General features: G+C 37.0%; 1 protein-coding gene across 3 annotated transcripts in view; it reads right to left on the bottom strand.

The window, feature by feature from the left end:
- The window catches only part of PLPP1 (phospholipid phosphatase 1), a 119,648-nt gene that overhangs the window by 27,940 nt on the left and 68,910 nt on the right, over positions 1 to 22,798 (bottom strand). For 2 of the 3 annotated variants that reach the window (XM_033437858.2, XM_004275145.4), the window contains exon 3: positions 16,267 to 16,547. In XM_033437858.2, coding sequence (XP_033293749.1) covers positions 16,267 to 16,547 — 281 coding nt within the window. Of the gene's footprint in view, positions 1 to 16,266; positions 16,548 to 21,489; positions 21,642 to 22,798 lie in introns of all 3 variants that reach the window. The other variant, XM_004275146.4, reaches the window with a different exon arrangement.

Below are 22,798 nucleotides of genomic sequence, written 5' to 3'. Positions count from 1 at the left end.
TCAAACACCTGGAGATGAAGCCCCAGAAATCTGTTTTAACAAACCTTCCAGGTTATTCTAATGAACCACTAATGTGTGAGAGCCACTGATTCTCTAAAGAGAATCTCGACCTCCGAAGGGAGCTACAGTTCTGAACTATCTGGGATCCTTAGTAATTTTTTTTCAAAATCTGAGAGCAATGCTATTCTCATTGGCACAAGCAATGGCAGCTGGAAGTCCTACTGTTACAGTTATAAGCCCCTTTTATTTCAAAGTAAATTCAAAGGTATTGATTTTAAACAATGAATACGACTCTCTGGATATTACAATTATTCCATTCTAGTCCATTATGTTCTCACTTCTATGTTAGGACCCAATGGCCACCACAAAAGCAGCCCAGTGAAAGTCCTGCAACATCAGTGATATTAGACAGCACAGAAGTGTACACATGCGCAAGAAGGGAGGAGGGAGAAAGAGAAAAAGAAATAAGAGAACAAATGGGGAAAAAATCAAGACCAAAAACCACAGTTGCAAGAGGGCACTCTCATCCTAAGATGTAACTCTGACTCATTTATAGTCAACAAAAATGACTCATTTTGGATGCCTATGTTCTCTTCTCTCCATCAAACATTATAATTTTATAATTAAAAACTTACAGGGGGCAGGCTATGGAGATAAATAAAAGAGCAGATTACACCATACTCCTAATAAACTTATAGACAATTCTAGACTGAAATGTTTTTGCATTCTTGGCATCCTGACTTTAAAATTCAAAAGAAAAGGAATAGGAAAGTCTGTATCCAACCAAACTATGCTCCACAATAGAACAGCAACACAAAGCCACATGTACCGATGTTATACAGCTCTGAAACCAGCAACAACTAATTCATTCTGGAAACGCTGATAGAAATCACATTTTTCTCATAAGATACAGTCTTCTTCAAATTTCATTTCTATGTTTGATTTTCCTTTATCCTTGTTTCAGAACCCCAAAACTTACTAACAGATGTTCTTCATTGGAAACTATAGATAATAATTATTTGCGGGACTTCCCTGGTGGTGCAGTGGTTAAGAATCCGCCTGCCAATGCAGGGGACATGGGTTCGAGCCCTGGTCCAGGAAGATCCCACATGCCGCGGAGCAACTAAGCCTGTGCACCACAACTACTGAGTCTGCGCTCTAGAGCCCGTGGGCCACAACTACTGAGACCACGGGCCACAACTACTGAAGTCCGTGCTCCTAGAGCCCATGCTCCGCAACAAGAGAAGTCACCACAATGAGAAGCCCGCGCACTGCAATGAAGAGTAGCCCCCACTTGCCACAACTAGAGAAAGTCCGCGCACAGCAATGAAGACCCAACACAGCCAACGACAAATAAATAAATAAATAAATAAATAAATAAATAAATAAATAAATAGAAAAAAGAGTGATGGGAAGTCTTTGAAGGGTTTAAAAAAAATAAAATAATTATTTGCAATATACATAGCTTTGCAATTTGAGTTATCCAGATATTCATACTGCTTTGGAAGAGATTGTTTTCCTGACCCTTACATAGGACTTTAAGTGGAAAACTGCTTGTGGGTTGATGTAGAAATGTGAGATGATGATGGGTAAAAAACCCAAGTGTACTTCAGCCAAAAGTACAATGAGAGTCATAGTACACGTTGGACAATTTGGGTACACTAGGAAGAGATAGAGAGGATGACACATATGGACTGAAAAATGTAATTCTTTTAATACCATTTTAACTAAATTATATTACTTCAAATTTTGTCCAAATGGCTTGTATAAGAAAGAAAAATCTCTCAATAAGATAGGTCACAAAAAAAGTTTGAGTTAAGATTTATGTACCTGAACCAGAAAAACAATACATGTGTAAAGAATTTGTGTCCTTTAAGAAGCATTTACAAAAACATTTTCTGGAGTTGAGGTAAACCCTCATCACCATAGTGACTTTCTTAAATTCCCTGGCTGAGAGAAAACATTCGAGTTTTCCTGTCTATTTTCTGTTGGTTAATGTAGGAAACATATTCTTAAAGACACGGGCATAGTGCTTGATGAAAAAGTACTGAACTAAGACTAGAATGGTGAAACCTATAAAGAAGCTCAACAAACTCTGAGTAGTACAAATATAAAGACAGAACCATACCTAGACACATCAGAGTAAAATTAACAAAAGCAGTATAAGAGAAAATAATACATCACATAAAGGGGAACAAGAATACAACTAACAGATTATTTCTCATCAGAAACGATAGAAACCAGAAGACTGTGCAATGACATATTCCAAAATTTGGAAAGGAAAATACCAAAGAATTTTATATCCAGCAAAATTATTCTTGAAAAATTAAAGCAAAGAAAAGGTATTTCCAGACAAAAAAAAAAGCTGAGAATTAGTTGCTAGCAAACCTGAGCCACAAAAATACTAAAGAAACTTCTTCAGCCTGAGGGAAATTACACCAGATGGTAACTGGAATTCCAAACCCTCCACTGGGCACTCTGGAAATCCAGTTCTATAAACAAAGAAACCTGTATTTTCCTGTATCTTTAACACTCTTCACTGAAGATTCACTACATCTCCTAATCATTAAAGAGACTTTCAGTTAATTTCTTCTATTAATTTCTTTAAACGTGACTGTTTAAAACAAAAATTACAACACAATTTTGTTGAGTTTATAATGTATACAGATTTAATATATATGACAATAATAAACCAAAGTGTGTGGAGGTTGGGGGCACAGAGCTATACTGTATACAAAGGGCTAATTTTGCCATAAGAAAGTCAGCATTGTTTAGACGAACCAAGATGGCAGAGTAGAAGGACGTGCTCTCACTCCCTCTTGTGACAACAGCAGAATCACAACTAGCTGCTGGACAATCATCGACAGGAAGACACTGGAACTCACCAAAAAAGATACCCTACATCCAAAGACAAAGGAGAAGCCACAATGAGACGGTAGAAGGGGCGCAATCACAGTAAAATCAAATCCCGTAACTGCTGGGTGGGTGACTCACAGACTGGAGAACACTTATACCACAGAAGTCCACCCACTGGAGTGAAGGTTCTGAGCCCCACGTCAGGCTTCCCAACCTGCGGGTCCGGCAACAGGAGGAGGAATTCCTAGAGAACCAGACTTTGAAGGCTACTGGGATTTGACTGCAGGACTTTGACAGAACTGGGGGAAACAGAGACTCCACTCTCGGAGGGCACGCACAAAGTGGTATGTGCATCAGGACACAGGGGAAGGAGCAGTGACCCCAAGGGAGATTGAACCAGACCTACCTGCTAGTGTTGGAGGGTCTCCTGCGGAGGCGGGGGGGGGGTGGCTGTGGCTCACCATGGGGACAAGGACACTGGCAGCAGAAGTTCTCCTTGGCGTGAGCCCTCCCAGGGTCCGCCATTAGCCCCACCAAAGACCCAAGGTAGGCTCCAGTGTTGGAAGTCTCAGGCCAAACAACCAACAGGGAGGGAACGCAGCCCCACCCATCAGCAGTCAAGCAGATTAAAGTTTTACTGAGCTCTGCCCACCAGAGCAACAGTCAGCTCTACCCAGCACCAGTCCCTCCCATCGGGAAACTTGCACAAGCCTCTTAGATAGCCTCCTCCACCACAGGGCACACAGCAGAAGCAAGAAGAACTACAATCCTGCAGCCTGTGGAACAAAAACCACATTCACAGAAAGACAGATAAGATGAAAAGGCAGAGGGCTATGTACCAGATGAAGGAACAAGATAAAACCCCAGAAAAACAACTAAATGAAGTGGAGGTAAGCAACCTTCCAGAAAAAGAATTCAGAATAATGATAGCAAAGATGATCCAGGACCTCGGAAAAAGAATGGAGGCAAAGATTGAGAAGATGCAAGAAATGTTCAACAAAGACCTAGAAGAATTAAAGAACAAATAAACAGAGATGAACAATACAATAACTGAAATGAAAACTACACTAGAAGGAATCAATAGCAAAATAAGTGAGGCAGAAGAACTGATAAATGACCTGGAAGACAGAATGGTGGAATTCACTGCTGCGGAACAGAATAAAGAAAAAAGAGTGAAAAGAAATGAAGGCAGCCTAACAGACTTCTGGGACAACATTAAACACAACAAAATTCGCATTATAGGGGACCCAGAAGGAGAAGAGAGAGAGAAAGAACCAGAGAAAATATGTGAAGAGATTATACTCGAAAACTTCCCAAACATGGGAAAGGAAATAGCCACCCAGGTCCAGGAGGCGCAGAGAGTCCCATACAGGAAAACCCAAGGAGAAACACGCCGAGACACATAGTAATCAAATTGGCAAAAATTAAAGACAAAGAAACATTATTAAAAGCAGCAAGGGAAAAATGACAAATAATATACAAGGGAACTCCCACAAGACTAACAGCTGATTTCTCAGCAGAAAGTCTACAAGCCAGAAGGGAGTGGCATGATATACTTAAAGTGATGAAAGGGAAGAAATTACAACCAAGATTACTCTACCAGGCAAGGATCTCATTCAGATTCGATGGACAAATCCAAAGCTTTACAGACAAGCAAAAGCTAAGAGAATTCAGCACCACCAAACCAGCTCTACAACAAATGCTAAAGGAACTTCTCTAAGTGGGAAACACAAGAGAAGAAAAGGAACTACGAAAACAAACTCAAAACATTAAGAAAATGGTCATAGGAACATACATATGGATAATTACCCTAAACGTGAATGGGTTAAATTTTCCAACCAAAAGACACAGGCTTGCTGAATGGATACAAAAACAAGACCCATATATATACTGTCTACAAGAGACCCACTTCAGACTTAGGGACACATACAGACTGCAAGTGAGGGGATGGAAAAAGGTATTCCATGCAAATGGAAATCAAAAGAAAGCTGGAGTAGCAATTCTCATAACAGACAAAATAGACTTTAAAACAAAGACTATTACAAGAGACAAAGAAAGACACTACATAATGATAAAGGGATCGATCCAAGAAGAAGATATAACAACTGTAAATATTTATGCACCCAACATAGGAGCACCTCAATACATAAGGCAAATACTAACAGCCATAAAAGGGGAAATCGACAGTAACACATTCATAGTAGGAGACTTTAACACCCCACTTTCACCAAAGGACAGATCATCCAAAATGGAAATAAATAAGGAAACACAAGCTTTAAATGATACATTAAACAAGATGGACTTAATTGATATTTATAGGACATTCCATCCAAAAACAACAGAATACACATTTTTCTCAAGTGCTCATGGAACATTCTCCAGGATACATCATATCTTGGGTCACAAATCAAGCCTTGGTAAATTTAAGAAAATTGAAATTGTATCAACTATCTTTTCCAACCACAACGCTATGAGACTAGATATCAATTACAGTAAAAGATCTGAAAAAATACAAACACATGACGGCTAAACAATACAATACTTAATAACGAAGTGATCACTGAAGAAATCAAAGAGGAATCAAAAAACACCTAGAAACAAATGACAATGGAGACACGAGAACCCAAAATCTATGGGATGCAGCAAAAGCAGTTCTATGAGGGAAGTTTATAGCAATACAATCCTACCTTAAGAAAAGGAAACATCTCGAATAAACAACCTAACCTTGCACCTAAAGCAATCAGAGAAAGAACAAAAAACCCCCAAACTTAGCAGAAGGAAAGAAATCATAAAGATCAGATCAGAAATAAATGAAAAAGAAATGAAGGAAACGATAGCAAACATCAATAAAACTAAAAGCTGGTTCTTTGAGAAGATAAACAAAATGGATAAACCACTAGCCAGATTCATCAAGAAAAAGAGGGAGAAGACTCAAATCAATAGAATTAGAAATAAAAAGGAGACATAACAATGGACACTGCATAAGTACAAAGGATCATGAGAGATTACTACAAGCAACTCTATGCCAATAAAATGGACAACCTGGAAGAATTGGACAAATTCTTAGAAATGCACAATCTGCCAAGACTGAATCAGGAAGAAATAGAAAATATGAACAGACCAATCACAAGCACTGAAATTGAAACTGTGATTAAAAATCTTCCAACAAACAAAAGCCCAGGACCAGATGACTTCACAGGCGAATTCTATCAAACATTTAGAGAAGAGCTAACACCTGTCCTTCTCAAACTCTTCCAAAATATAGCAGACGAAAGAACACTCCCAAACTCATTCTACGAGGCCACCATCACCCGGATACCAAAACCAGACAAGGATATCACAAAGAAAGAAAACTACAGGCCAATATCACTGATGAACATAGAGACAAAAATCCTCAACAAAATACTAGCAAACAGAATCCAACAGCACATTAAAAGGATCATACACCATGATCAAGTGGGGTTTATTCCAGGAATGCAAGGATTCTTCAATATACGCAAATCAATCAACATGATACACCATATGTACAAATTGAAGGAGAAAAACCATATGATCATCTCAATAGATGCAGAGAAAGCTTTCGACAAAATTCAACACCGATTTACGATTAAAACCCTGTAGAAAGTAGGCACAGTGGGAACTTTCCTCAACATAATAAAAGCCATATATGACAAACCCACAGCCAATATTGTCCTCAATGGTGAAAAACTGAAACCATTTCCACTAAGATCAGGAACAAGACAAGGTTGCCCACTCTCACCACTCTTATTCAACATCGCTTTGGAAGTTTTAGCCACAGCAATCAGAGAAGAAAAGGAAATAAAAGGAATCCAAATTGGAAAAGAAGAAGTAAAGCTGTCACTGTTTGCAGATGACATGATCCTATACATAGAGAATCCTAAAGACGCTACCAGAAAACTACTAGAGCTAATCAATGAATTTGGTGAAGTGACAGGATAGAAAATTAATGCACAGAAATCTCTGGAATTCCTATATACTAATGATGAAAAATCTGAATGTGAAAACAAGAAAACACTCCCATTTACCACTGCAACAAAAAGAATAAAATATCTAGGAATAAACCTACCTAAGGAGACAAAAGACCTGTATGCAAAAATTATAAGAAACTGATGAAAGAAATTAAAGATGATACAAATAGATGGAGAGATATACCATGTTCTTGGATTGGAAGAATCAACATTGTGAAAATGACTCTACTACCCAAAGCAATCTATAGATTCAATGCAATCCCTATCAAACTACCACTGGCATTTTTCACAGAACAAGAACAAAAAATTTCGCAGTTTGTATGGAAACACAAAAGACCCCGAATAGCCAAAGCAATCTTGAGAACGAAAAAAGGAGCTGGAGGATTCAGGCTCCCTGACTTCAGACTATACTACAAAGCTACAGTAATCAAGACAGTATGGTACTGGCACAAAAACAGAAAGATCAATGGAACAGGATAGAAAGCCCAGAGATAAACCCACGCACATATGGTCAACTAATCTATATGACAAAGGAGGCAAGGATATACAATGGAGAAAAGACAGTCTCTTCAAAAAGTGGTGCTGGGAAAACTGGACAGGTACATGTAAAAGTATGAGATTAGATCACTCCCTAACACCATATACAAAAATAAGCTCAAAATGGATTAAAGACCTAAATGTAAGGTGAGAAACTATCAAACTCTTAGAGGAAAACATAGGCAGAACACTCTATGACATAAATCACAGCAAGATCCTTTCTGACCCACCTCCTAGAGTAATGGAAATAAAAACAAAAATAAACAAATGGGACCTAATGAAACTTCAAAGCTTTTGCACAGCAAAGGAAAACATAAACAAGACCAAAAGACAACCCTCAGAATGGGAGAAAATATTTGAAAATGAAGCAACCGACAAAGGATTAATCTCCAAAATTTACAAGCAGCTCATGCAGCTCAATAACAAAAAAACAAACAACCCAATCCAAAAATGGGCAGAAGACCTAAATAGACATTTCTCCAAAGAAGATATACAGACTGCCAACAAACACATGAAAGAATGCTCAACATCATTAATCATTAGAGAAATGCAAATCAAAACTACAATGAGATATCATCTCAACCAGTCAGAATGGCCATCATCAAAAAATCTAGAAACAATAAATGCTGGAGAGGGTGTGGAGAAAAGGGAACCCTCTTGCACTGCTGGTGGGAATGTGAATTGGTTCAGCCACTATGGAGAACAGTATGGAGGTTCCTTAAAAAACTACAAATAGAACTACCATATGACCCAGCAATCTCACTACTGGGCATATACCCTGAGAAAACCGAAATTCAAAAAGAGTCATGTACCAAAATGTTCATTGCAGCTCTATTTACAATAGCCCGGAGATGGAAATAACCTAAGTGCCCATCATCGGATGAATGGATAAAGAAAATGTGGCACATATATACAATGGAATATTACTCAGCCATAAAAAGAAACGAAATTGAGCTATTTGTAATGAGGTGGATAGACCCAGAGTCTGTCATACAGAGTGAAGTAAGTCAGAAAGAAAAAGACAAATACCGTATGCTAACACATATATATGGAATTTAAGAAAAAAAAATGTCATGAAGAACCTAGGGGTAAGGCAGGAATAAAGACTCAGACCTACTAGAGAACGGACTTGAGGTTATGGGGAGGGGGAAGGGTGAGCTGTGACAGGGCGAGAGAGAGTCATGGACATATACACACTAACAAACGTAGTAAGGTAGATAGCTAGTGGGAAGCAGCCACATGGCACAGGGATATTGGCTCGGTGCTTTGTGACAGCCTGGAGGGGTGGGATAGGGAGGGTGGGAGGGAGGGAGACGCAAGAGGGAAGACATATGGGAACATATGTATATGTATAACTGATTCACTTTGTTATAAAGCAGAAACTAACACACCATTGTAAAGCAATTATACCCCAATAAAGATGTTAAAAAAAAAAAAATCTTCCAACAAACAAAAGTCCAGGACCAGATGGCTTCACAGGTGAATTCTATCAAACATTCAGAGAAGAGCTAACACCCATCCTTCTCAAACTCTTGCAAAAATTTGCAGAGAAGGAACATTCCCAAACTCATTCTTGAGGCCACATCACCCTGATACAAAACCAAAGATACTACAAAAAAAGAAAATTACAGGACAATATCACTGATGAATATAGATGCAAAAATCCTGAACAAAATACTAGCAAACAGATTCCAACAGCACATTAAAAGGAGCACACACCATGATCAAGTGGGATTTATCCCAGGGATGCAAGGATTCTTCAATATATGCAAATCAATCAATGTGATACACCATATTAACAAACTGAAGAATAAAAACCATATGATCATCTCAATACATGCAGAAAAAGCTTTTGACAAAATTCAACACCCATTTATGATAAAAACTCTCCAGAAGTGGGCAAAGAGGGAACCTACCTCAACATAATAAAGGCCATATTCGACAAACCCACAGCAAACATCATTCTCCATGGAGAAAAACTGAAAGCATTTCCTCTAAGATCAGGAACAAGACAAGGATGTCCACTCTCACCACTATTATTCAACATAGTTTTGGAAGTCCTAGCCATGCCAATCAGATAACAAAAGGAAATAAAAGGAATACAAATTGGAAAAGAAGAAGTAAAACTGTCACTGTTTGCAGATGACATGATACTATACATAGAGAATCCTAAAGATGCCACCAAAAAACTACTAATCAATGAATTTGGTAAAGTTGCAGGATACAAAATTAATGCACAGAAATCTCTTGCATGCCTAAATACTAATGATGAAAAATCTGAAAGAGAAATTAAGGAAACACTCCCATTTACCATTGCAACAAAAAGAATAAAACACCTAGGGATAAACCTACCTAGGGAGACAAAGAACTGTATGCAGAAAACTATAAGACACTGATGAAAGAAATTAAAGATGATACCAACAGATGGAGATATATACCATGTTCTTGTATTAGAAGAATCAATATTGTGAAAATGACTATACCACCCAAAGCAATCTACAGATTCAATGCTATCCCTATCAAATAACCAATGGCATTTTTTAGGGAACTAGAACAAAAAATCTTAAAATTTGTATGGAGACATAAAAGACCCTGAACAGCCAAAGCAGTCTTGAGGGAAAAAAACGGAGCTGGAGGAATTAGACTCCCTGACTTGAGACTATACTATAAAGCTACAGTAGTCAGGACAATATGGTAGTGGCACAAAAACAGAAAGATAGATCAACGGAAGAAAATAGACAGCCCAGAGATCAACCCACGCACCTATGGTCAACTAATCTATATGACAAAGGAGGCAAGGATATACAATGGAGAAAAGACAGTCTCTTCAATAAGTGGTGCTGGGAAAACTGGACAGCTACATGTAAAAGAATGAAATTAGAACATTCTCTAACACCATACACAAAAATAAACTCAAAATGGATTCGGGACCTAAATGTAAGACCAGACACTATAAAACTCTTAGAGGAAAACATAGGAAGAACACTCTTTGACATAAATCACAGCAAGATCTTTTTTGATCCACCTCCTAGAGTAATGGAAATAAAAACAAAAATAAACAAATGGGACCTAATGAAAGTTAAAAGTTTTTGCACAGCAAAGGAAACTGTAAACAAGACGAAAAGACAACCCTCAGAATGGGAGAAAATATTTGCAAACAAATCAACAGACAAAAGATTAATCTGCAAAATATATGAACAGGTCATGCAGCTCAATATTAAAGAAATAAACAACCCAATCCAAAAATGGGGAGAAGACCTAAATAGACATTTCTCCAAAGAAGAGATACAGATGGCCAAGAAGCATATGAAAAGCTGCTCAACATCACTAATTATTAGAGAAATGCAAATCAAGACTACAATGAGGTATCACCTCACACCAGTTAGAATGGGCATCATCAGAAAACCTACAAACAACAAATGCTGGAGAGGGTGTGGAGAAAAGGGAACCCTCTTACACTGTTGGTGGGAATGTAAATTGATACAGCCACTATGGAGAACACTATGGAGGTTCCTTAAAAAACTAAGAATAGAATTACCATATGATCCAGCAATTCCACTACTGGGCATGTACCCAGAGAAAACCATAATTCAAAAAGACACACGCACCCCAATGTTCATTGCAGCACTATTTACAATAGCCAGGTCATTGAAGCAACCTAAATGCCCATCGACAGACGAATGGATAAAGAAGTTGTGGTACATGTATACAATGGAACATTACTCAGCCATAAAAAGGAACGAAATTGAGTCATTTGTTGAGATGTGGATGGATCTAGAGACTGTCATACAGAGTGAAGTAAGTCAGAAAGAGAAAAACAAATATCGTATATTAACGCATTTATGTGGAACCTAGAAAAATGGTACAGATGAACCAGTGTGCAGGGCAGAAGTTGAGACACAGATGTAGAGAACATATGGACATTCTCAAGCGTGTGGACACCAAGGGGGGTAAGCCGCGGGGGAGTGGGGATGGTGGTGTGCTGAATTGGGCGATTGGGATTGACATGTATACACTGATGTGTATAAAACTGATGACTAATAAGAACCTGCTGTATAAAAAAATAAAATTTTAAAAAATTTTTAAAAAGCATTAACTTGAAGTAAATTATGACAAAAAGATGTAATCACTACAGAAACGCCAAAAAATAACCAAAAACTTAGACTAAATGTCAGAATACTTAAAATTTACACTAAAAAATATTTGTGTAATACAAAGGAAAGCAGTATAAGAATAGAAATCAAGAGATGAAAAAAAGAAATTACACCTGAAACTAATATGTTAAAATACATTACATGTCAATTATTCCTCAATTTAAAAAAAAAGACAGCAAGATGAGACAAATAGAAAACACAGAGCAAAATGGCAGACCTAAATCCACAATGGATAATTACAATAATGTGAATTAATTAAACACTCTAATCAAAAAGCAGGGATTTTTTACACTAGATTAAAAAGTATAAACAAGACCTGACCTACATACTTTAAATATCCAACAAACGCACTTTATATTCCAAGATTCAAATGAACTAAAAGTTTTACTTATGGAAAATATATACTATCCATGCAATAAAACATGAGAGTACGAGAGTGGCTATATATTATTATCAGACAAAACAGACTTAAGGTAAAGGATATTTCTAGAAACAAAGAGAGACAGTTCATATATATACTAATATGTATAAAATGGATAACTAATAAGAACCTGCTGTATAAAAAAATAAATAAAATTCAAAAAAAAGAGAGTTCATACAGAAAAGGGTACCTACAGCTGGAAAAAAGAACATTTAGAAATGTTATACAACAAAGAGCAGAATCACAAAATAAATGAAACAAAAGCTAACAGAAAGGAAAGAACAAAAACAATCAACAGTTATAGAGATTTCAAACTCCTAAGAATAACTGACAAAACATCTCTGTAGAAAATTCATACAGATATAGATTATTTGAATAACACTATCAATCAACTTGACCAAATTTACATCTATAGAACATTCCACCCCCAAAACAGCAGAATACACATTCTCTTCAAATGCACATGGTATATTCTCAAGGACAGATCATATGCTGGGCAATGAAATGAACCTCAATACATTTAAAAGCATTCTAATCATACAAAGTATGTTCTATGATTACAATGTAATTTAACCACAAATAAATTACAGAAAGATAAATAACCCATTGATCAAAGAGGAAAACACAAGGGAAATTAGAAAATATTTTTAAATGAAAATGAAGATACAATATATCAAAATTTGTGACATAGCTAATGATCTAGGTTTCTACCTTATGAAACTACAAAAGAGAGCTAATAAAACTGAAAGCATGCAGAAGTAAATAAAATAGCAGAAATAAAGGAAATTGAATATAGAAAAACAATAAAGTCAATGACCCCAAAAGAAACCAATGAAACTAATAAAAAGATTAATAAAATTGAAAGCTTCGTGCCAGACCACTCCAGAAAAAAGAGATTAAGACACAAATTATCAATGGCAGGAATGTAAGAGGGGCTTGCTCTACACTTCTTACAAACAATAAAAGGACAGTAAGGAGACACTGTGAACAACTTGATGTCAATAAATTTGATAATTTAGATAAATAGACAAATCCTTAAAAGGCAAATGACAAAAGCTCATATAAGAAAGAGATAACCAGGACTTCCCTGGTGGCGCAGTGGTTAAGAATCCGCCTGCCAATGCAGGGGATATGGGTTCAAGCCCTGGTCTGGGAAGATCCCACATACCGCAGAGCAACTAAGCCCGTGCGCCACAACTGAGCCTGCGCTCTAGAGCTTGTGAGCCACAACTACTGAGTCCGTGTGCCACAACTACTGAAGCCTGTGTGCCTAGAGCTGTGCTCTGCAACAAGAGAAGCCAACACAATGAGAAGCCCGTGCACCACAGTGAACAGCAGCCCCCACTCACCGCAACTAGAGAAAGCCTGCGCACAGCAACAAACACCCAATGCAGCCAAAACCAAATAAATAAATTTTAAAAAAAAAAGAAAGGAATAACCTGATAATCCTACATCCATTTCTTAAAAAAACATTCCTACAAAGAAAACTCCAAGTCTAAATGTATTTACTGGCAAATTCTATCAAACCTTAATACCAAACACTGATATCAAATCTAGGCAACAACTTTAAAAGAAAACTATAGACAAATAACACTCATGAACACAGAAGAAAAAATCATTAACAAAACATTAGCAAATTGAATCCACTTAATATAAAAAGATTTTATATACCATGACCAAGTGGAGTTTATTCCCAGGAATGAAAAGTTGCTTTAATATTCCAAAATTAAAGGCATACATTGTATTGAGAGAATAAAGAAGGAAAACAATATGACCTTCTCAACAGCCATAGAAAAAGCATCTGACAAACCACACACTTTCGACAAAAATCTAATAAAGGACATCTACAGAAAACACATAGGTAATATATTTAATGGTGAAACACTGAATGCTTTCTACCTAAGGTCAGGAATAAAACAAGCATTATCTGCTCTCCCCACTTCTTTCAACATTGTATTAGCAGTCTTAGCCAGTATAATACAGCAAGGAAAAGAAATAAAAGGCAATATAGAAGGGAAAAAAAGAAGTATAACTCTCTTTATTCACAGACAGTATGAAGAGGAACAGAGAAAATCTTGAAGAACCTATAAAAGAAGTTACTCCAACTAATAAGTTACATTAACAAGGTTATAGGATAAAAGGCCAAATAAAACCATATAAAAAAACCAACTTCTTGTTTGTTTGGTTTATTTCTAAACATAACAACTAGAAATCAATTTAAAAATTTTTTAAAAACCCTTTCGTAATAGCATCAAGAAATATTAAAGGGTTTCCCTGGTGGCACAGTGGTTGAGAGTCCACCTGCCGATGCAGGGGACACGGGTTCATGCTCCAGTCCAGGAAGATCCCACATGCCGCGGAGCGGCTGGGCCCGTGAGCCATGGGCGCTGAGCCTGCGCGTCCGGAGCCTGTGCTCCGCAATGGGAGAGGCCACAACAGTGAGAGGCCCCGCGTACAGCAAAAAAAAAAAAAAAAAAAGAAATATTAAAAACTCAGTGATATATTTAACAAAATGTGTGCACGACATGGACACCAAAATCTAAAAACTATTGCTAAGAGAAACTAAAGAACATCAAATAAATGGAAAGATATACCATACTCATGGATTAGAGGACTTAATATCAAAATGGCAGTTCTTCACAAACTGATCAACAAATTAGAAGCAATCTCTATCAAAATAAGCTTTCTCTTCTCCAGCCAAGCCACTAATTATCCCTTCCAACCCAACTCCTCCACTGTACATTCTGGAATTCCAATTCTATGGTTAAAATCCTCTGTATTTCCCTGTGTCTTCAAACTCTTCACTGAAACTTCACATCTCCTAGTTATTAAACTAAAGAGCCTTTCCCTAGGACACTGCTTGGCCCTGTATTACTATCAAAGCAGAGAATGAGATATCTACATCCCACACCTTAAGAGTCCAGTGTTGGTCTTGATTATCTTCATCACTCCTCAAAGCCATTTCTGGACCATTCTTTCCCTCTTATAAAAAATGCTTGCTTACCTATGCTCAAATCAACAATACCACCTTCCACTATCTACTTCTCAACCAGTTAGCACTTAAGTCACTTTCCCCCCTTCATTAAGACTTTACACCCATATCAGTCCTCATATCATCACCTCAGAGCTTGCCATTCAACAGCCTGTCTATTCTTCGGCCTTGTTATCAACAGGGAGATTCTATTCCATTGTCAACATTGTTTAATGTAAGTCTTCCCTGCTAGACTAAGCTCCATGAAGATAGAAACCAGAGCTGTCTTGTTCACTGCTGAATGCCAAATACATAGCATAATGCATACTCTTAAATAAGGTGTTTTTCATCCCCACTAAATGCAAATACCGATGGGTACTAGCAGGCCTCTGTGACTTACAAAAGAACTAACAAGGATAATAAAGTGTCTGGGAATCATATATTAAAAAAAAAAAAAATCAGAGGATGTTTTTCTGAGAGAAAGTATTTGTTGGATGAATAAATAAAGGAAAATGGTAACAGCTATCTTAAAATACAAGAAGGTCAAACATATAGAAAAGACTGACAATTCTGAGACTTGGGATGAGGAATTGGCTCTGCTACTAATTAGTGGCTTTATTTAATGTTATTGGCCCTCTGTCTGCTCATCTATAAATTAAAGGCATTAGACCTTCTGGGTTCCAAACATTCTCTTTCATTCATGTCTAACAGTGCTCCTGATGTAGAAAGTAGCCCAACAAGTGTGTTATAAGAAAGCAACCTGAGGACCTAGAGCTATCAAAATATGAATGAAGTTACCTTACAAAAAAATACTCCAGGAATACTAAGAGATCTAGCAGAGCTTCATACCTGGTTGGACTAGATCAGAAGTAAGCAAACTATAACCCACAGGGCAGCCACTGTTTATGTAATAAATAAAGTTTCACTGGGACACAGCTACACTCACTTGTTCAAGGACTGTCTGTGACTGCTTTTTCCTGCTACAAAGGCAGAGTTGGATACTAGTCAACATACGGTCCACAAAGCCTAAAATATTTATTATCTGGCACCTTAAGAAAAAGTTTGCTGACCCTGGTCTGTATGATCTAAAAGGTTCATTTTATATTATTATACACTGAAGATGAAAAGAGTTGCATTAAAATGCTCTTAAATGGAGTATAGGGATAAAACAGGAAAAAAGAGTAAGTAGAGAAAATAGATCAAACATGATCTCAGTTCACCTCCTGCTGATTACACTAGCTTCTCTCTGAATTAGTGGATGACTCATCTTCCAATCACTGAAACCTTCTATTCCAAGAATACACAAGATAAAACAAGCATTAAAAATTTAACACGCACCTGCCCTCCTTCACTTTTTGTGCATTCCCTCGACATATGTAGTTTTCAATGTAGCCATCACTGCAGTTGATTTTTGACCAGTCTGGGTCACAAACATCCAAGAAGTGAGGCCGCAGTCTGCCTATCGAATACTTGGCAATATCAGTCAGGGACTGACTAGCAGCTGCACCAAATAAAAATGTTCCAATGGCTTTGTAAATAGTGGCTATGTAGTTATTCCTGATAAAGGAATTCGAGTGCAAGAGGTTAAAGTAAACAGATAGGGTTTCTCCAACAATCATCTGAAAAAAAAAAACAGAAAAATAATGTTAAAGCAGCAACCAGGCACTTTAAACAAAGTAAAAAATAGAAAAGAAAATGGTAAATCACAATAAAATATTTGTTTTAAAAATACCTCCCCCTTTTTTCCTTTTCAAATGGAGAACAGGATATCTAATTCTAGACCACAAAAAAAGGTGTCAGAGCAATTGATACTTTGCTTACAGAGCAATGGCAAAGCCAAAATAATTTCAAAGTCTACCTTGGAACAATAAAACCTTATTTCTTTACTTGTATTCAAATAAACTAAGCCTTAATAAGTAGACAATGATGTATCATGGAGGATAAAAAACATGGTTTTTCAAAGAATACAAACTTCCCAATTAGAATATCCCTTACATAAGTACTTTTATCTGACAGAATCTGCATTTGCATCAAACATTCCTTTGAATCAAAAATATTCATCATGTTAAAAAGGGTAAAACAGTCCCACAGAGAGGAAAAAGCCAATATAATAAAAGCAGGGATCAAACACAGAGGCCAAAGGGTACAGAGGGCAGAGATCAGCTGTCAAGGCCTCCCAGTCCTGCCTCTCCCGGAGACATTTAGGGCTGGATTCCTTAACAAGTCTCATTAAAAGACCAAACACACACTTGATACTCTCCTTCTCCAACACAACATTTCAAATGATTCCTTCCTCTTTTAATTTTCACTGACTTTTGTAAAATGGGAGTCAGAGACTTCCCAGATTCTATTAGAGTGTGTGTGTGAGCACGCACCAGTGTAATTAAAGGCGTAAAAAGGTTTTCAAATACTTCCCAAGTTCACAGGCCAATATCCTGAGAAATCTGAAAAAATACTGAATGGCAACATTACAAAAAATTTAAATTGCTGATAAAATAAACCACACTCTAGCTACCTGAGACCAAAATAAACACTTAAAAAAAATTCTGCTTGCTAATTTATGTTGGGGGTGGATATAAATCACAAAGTTTCACTTAAGAGTTTCACTGCTTCGTCTTAAATTTACATAAACAATTTTACAAAGCATTCAAACATTTCTATTAGTGACGACTAATTATCTTCAGGGTGAGCCTTACCACAGATGAAATAAATGGTTGCCTCCTGAAAGGGATTTCAAGAACCTGATACCAAAATTTTTTTCCTCATCTGGCTCAAAGGCTCCTAGAATTCCATAATTAGAATGTCATAACTTTGACAACTAGACTATGAACTCTACAAAAGCAAGAATGAATTTTTAGTTCAACAGAAAGCTAGTACCACCATAGTGACCTAAAACAGAGCTGGTGGTCAGTAAATTTCAATTCGCCTCTTGGGGAAAAGGTAAACACCCTTAATTTAAACATGTTAAACCCCACAGAAATATATTCCTCATTATAATCCTTAATGTGAATGACTTAATCAAACCTTTGCTGAGAACAGGCCTCACAGGAGAGGAAAACCACACGCACTTCTGGGGATACCATACCTCCCCAACTGTGCTTAGGGTTCTCCCCGGCGATTGCCCTAGAGGCCTTGAATTAAAGTATATTACAGTCTCCTCAGGCTGTTAAGGTGTTCCAGCAACTGCCTTGATAGATTAGCAGCAAGAAAGGATATCTCTAATGTTTTGCTATGGAGTTGATCTTCGATAATTTGAAATATATACCAAATATATTAGTCAACCACAATTTGAGCAGTCAAAACTTCCACTTCTCAGCTATCAGCTCTTCTTGTGTAAGCACTCAACTACTTTCCAAAAACAAGTACTGGTCTCTGTGAGTCTTCCTAGTCATAATGATCATTGTTTAGGGCCACCCAAACCCTGGTTCCTGCCACTGATGACCAAAAATATGTTCACTAGGAACATTCAGAGCACTGGGCACAGATTAAAAGTTGATCTACAGAAGTGGTATATGCTGAAACTTAGCCCTTAATTCTGGGAAAGGGTGTGAGGGGTTCTAAAGCCAACAAATGCTAGGTCGCCTTACATCATTTTTTTATTATATAAAAAATAGACAGTAGAGATGTCCTAAATTAATTCTTCTAAATTAAATGCAGGGATGTGTCTGTGCATTGCACTACACATGCAAGACACATTTTCATTTCATTTTAATACCTTATCTTGCCCTTTGAGCCATTTATACCAACTCAGCCTCTGGTGAAGTCCACGCTTAAATTAACTGTGCCCTAATCTTAGAGCTGAGATTACTGGTCACGCATTATTTACTACTCCAAATAAAGACAGGATAAATTACTAAAGAACTAAAGATGATGTTTGGGGAGTAAAACAGAATACTTTGAAGATCAAAGCTAATAATTATCTAAATCAGCGTGATTCAACCATTTAAAACCTATGTACCAGAGTATTTTCTCACCATCTTCTTTATATCTCCACCAACCAAGATAATTTTATACATCTCTACACTGTCACTACAGTTATGTGTCTTCCACTCAGGACCCACCTTCCCAAAGAACAGTCTAAAATCATTGGCGTACTTCCACTCCTTCCTAAATATGTCTAAATACCTCCATTCCCTTTATTCTACTGAATATCTCTCCAAAAAAGTCAAAACAGATTTTTATCAACCCAAATCTTAACTTCTCAGTAGTATAAAACATCACTGACTATTTTGCCCTTATTGAAATTCTCCCTTGGCTTCTGAGAAACTATATTAATTCTGATTCTCTATCGGGCTCCCTCAATCACTCATGTATGTGTGGATCATTTGCAAGTCAAATCAAAGGCCTGGTATGAAGTCCCAATCACAGTCCTGATTTTATTTTTAAAAGAAATAATTTACTTTCTAGAAATTAAATTAAACATATACAAGTCTAACCAAGTGCTGCCTGAAAGAAGCTGAGTTAGTGAATAAACTGAAATTATTTTAAATTAGTATATAAAACCACTGCCCTAAGCAGTGTTTGTCTCTGTTGATACAGTTGATATGAAAAAAGTACTTTTACAGCACCTTTAAACAGTCTGCTCTTTTTAAGGAAAACTACACTCAACTTACTTGCTGTTTTACAAAGATAACTTTCTCACAGGTGATGGTGAAATAATCAAAACTTCCAAGTTAATAAAATACAAATAACAAGTTTTGCTAACTGAGTGTCTGTCACGTTCTGCGTTAGCTGTGCAGGCTACACAGCACCCTGTCCTGTTGCAGGCCTCTGGTCTGTAGCAGATTTCTGTAGTTTTGCTTATGCAGCATCCTTCTTACTGAGATACAAACAAAAGTAGAATTGAAAGACAAGTACATTTGTAGCAGTGTTTGAGTACTTGAATCTTGTCTGAAATCAGCTACTATTTGCAGAAGAGTCCTACTAAAATTTTTATATTTAAAGAGCTATTCTCTCAGAAACACATACTTTATTTTTATTTATTTATTTATTTATTTAGGCTGCATCGGGTCTTCATTGCTGTGCACCAGCTTTCTCTAGTTGTGGCGAGCGGGGGCTACTCTTCATTGTGGTGCGTGGGCTTCTCATTGCAGTGGCTTCTCTTGTTGCAGATCATGGGCTCTAGGCACATGGGCTTCAGTAGTTGTGGCACTCAGGCTCAGTAGCTGTGGCTCGCGGATTCTAGAGCGCAGGTTCAGTAGTTGTGGCGCACGGGCTTAGTTGCTCCGCGGCATGTGGGATCTTCCTGGACCAGGGCTCGAACCCGTGTCACCTGCACAGGCAGGCGGATTCTTAACTACTGCGCCACTAGGGAAGTCCCAGAAACATATACTTTAAAAAAAAGACCCTGATACTCATATTCCCTCTTTAATGGAAGGATCATAGGCTTGGCTTTCTTTCTTTTAATAGTAAAAACTCAGTGTAAAGATCTGTCTAGATTAAACAAACCACTGATTTCTTAAAACTTCACTATACTGTAGGAGAGTCACCAACATTACAGCAAAATCTCTCAAGTTTCATTCCAGCACCTAGGACATGTCAGGGTCCATGGCAACAGTGAGGATACCAAGATGAACAAGGCACCACCTCTACCTTCAAGGAGCTCAGAGTCTTGCAAAACAAACATTTGTATAGCAGAGGTTTTCTTTTATTAATTATACACCACAAATTATGAGTTGATTAACTTTTAGTGCTAACAAGGAGCTGTGATCATTCTGCAATAAGACATTAAATTTCTAAATCAAGAAGATTTGTTTTGTTTTTTAATAAACTCCAGAACAGACAAGCTAGATATGCTATTATCTTTTTGGTCTATCTCCTGGATGAGACCATATTTTCTGCTTGTAACACAAATCTTATTTCTAAAGTTACAAGTTATGGAGCATAAAACTAATTAAAGTCATAGAATCCGAGTCAAGCGATTATAAAAATCATGTAGTCTAATTACTTGATATCTTCTCCCCAGAGCACATTCCCTAAGCATTCCCACCTGAAATCCTAGAAAACAATAATTACTACAGTGTTTTAGTACCAGTAAAAATTCTTTGTCGTGTTCACTTCTAATTATATATAGAATTCAGGCTCTTCTATTTCTGCCGTTATCTAAAAATTCTTTAAAGTAAACTAAACATGGGTTAAATGAAGTCTTAACACCTGTTAAGACTTTTCTAGAACTCAGTAACTAGAAAGTCAGTTCATATGCACAGTCTCAATAAATTATAAAATAATATCCTACGTAAAAAGTATGCTAGAAATACACTGATACAATAGTCATCTATTGCATTATTACTGAAACAATAGCAAATTAGAGCTCTAAAAAAAATCACAGTGACTTAGAAAGGTTAGCATAAAACCTACACATGTTCAGTAAGGTTCTTCTGATTATACATTGTTGCTCTTTTGGCCCCACTTAAAATAGCTGAGATTATTTTGATCAAATAACATTAAAGGTTAAAAAAACACATTGTTTTAGAGGGTTATACATTCAATCATTAACAGGTTAACACAAAACTAAGCCAATTGCCCAAAAGTGATAAACTTGGAAAAGTGGATTTAACTTACAACGATAATACTGAATGGAATGATTATTCCACCTAATAACGGATAAGGTATGGTGTCTTCTTTGTAAGGGTACTTGATGGACTCATCATTACAGAATAATCCTCGTTGGAAAGGGGTATGCCTTGAAGTAAGAATTGCAAAAGGCAATCCAGCTAGCAAAAGGAATAAATGAAAATATCATTAAAAAGGAATATCAAAACTAATTAATAGTGATAATTATCCCAGAGATGTTTAAAAATACATTTGCCACAAAAATAATAAGAGCACATGGAAAAAGGAAATGCAGCAACACATGCAACAGAAGTTAGAAAAATTATAGTTTAGGGTACAGATCTTTTCTCTACAGGAAACAATGCCTCCAAATCCTCTATCAACCAATTTAACCAAGAGCAACTTCTTCCCTTTGTTTCTGCCCAAATACACTAAACTGATTTTAGGGGAAAAAAAATCTCTTCTCATGCTCTTGTTGTCATTTAATCATAGGGTTTTCAACACTATTTTCAAACCACTTTGTCAGGAGCTTTACTTCCAAAAGGTTGCAAACAGCATTTTGACATTCCCCACTTTATCTTGACATTACTACCATATTTGGTCAGGTCACAGTCACTGGCTAAGCTATCAGAGTATCTAAATAAAGTTTATCCACTCATTTCTGTACTGTCTACAGCAAGTTTAGAGCTGCTATGAAAAGGAGTCTAAACTTAAACCAAGCTTCTTAAGAAAAGATGAACAACAGAGTCAAGCACAAAAGCACCTAAAAGAGCTCTCTCTTTTTTTCATCATCAATGTTTTCCCTAAAGATCACGTCTCACACTCATCTCCTCATCTCAAAATGTCTAAACTTTTGTCTAAATGTGAACTTTAAGAATTCAGTCCTCCTTTACTTCATCACTGCACCCAGCATCCTGATTAATACTAACAAGGACTGCTTTCTAAGAGATAGAGTTTAGCAGAAACCCTCAACATGAGTTCTGCTTCAAGACTTTTCCAGGTATGGATGATTCCCTAAGTGACCCATTCTCCCAGCAGTAATACCATAATAACCACTAAGCTAACATACTCACTGTATATTCAGGTTTTCTTTCCATGAAGCTCCAAGTCTTGATGACCATTTACAGTTTCTCATCAACTCTGCTAAGCCCTAAAGGCTCAATGACAACCAAGCTTCTGCCACTCTGCCTGATGCATAGACTACAAGTATCAAATGTGTTCAATCTACAAGGGCCAAATGAAAAGGAGAAGCCCATTACTGGTTCTTTTTATTTACCTTCCTGTTTTTCATTTAGACTCTGAATACATAAACCAAAGT

Source organism: Orcinus orca, chromosome 3 (genome assembly GCF_937001465.1).
Source record: "Orcinus orca chromosome 3, mOrcOrc1.1, whole genome shotgun sequence".
Taxonomy (NCBI): domain Eukaryota; kingdom Metazoa; phylum Chordata; class Mammalia; order Artiodactyla; family Delphinidae; genus Orcinus; species Orcinus orca.
The sequence above is the reverse complement of the archived record's forward strand: the minus strand, read 5'-3'. Positions and strand labels throughout refer to the sequence as shown.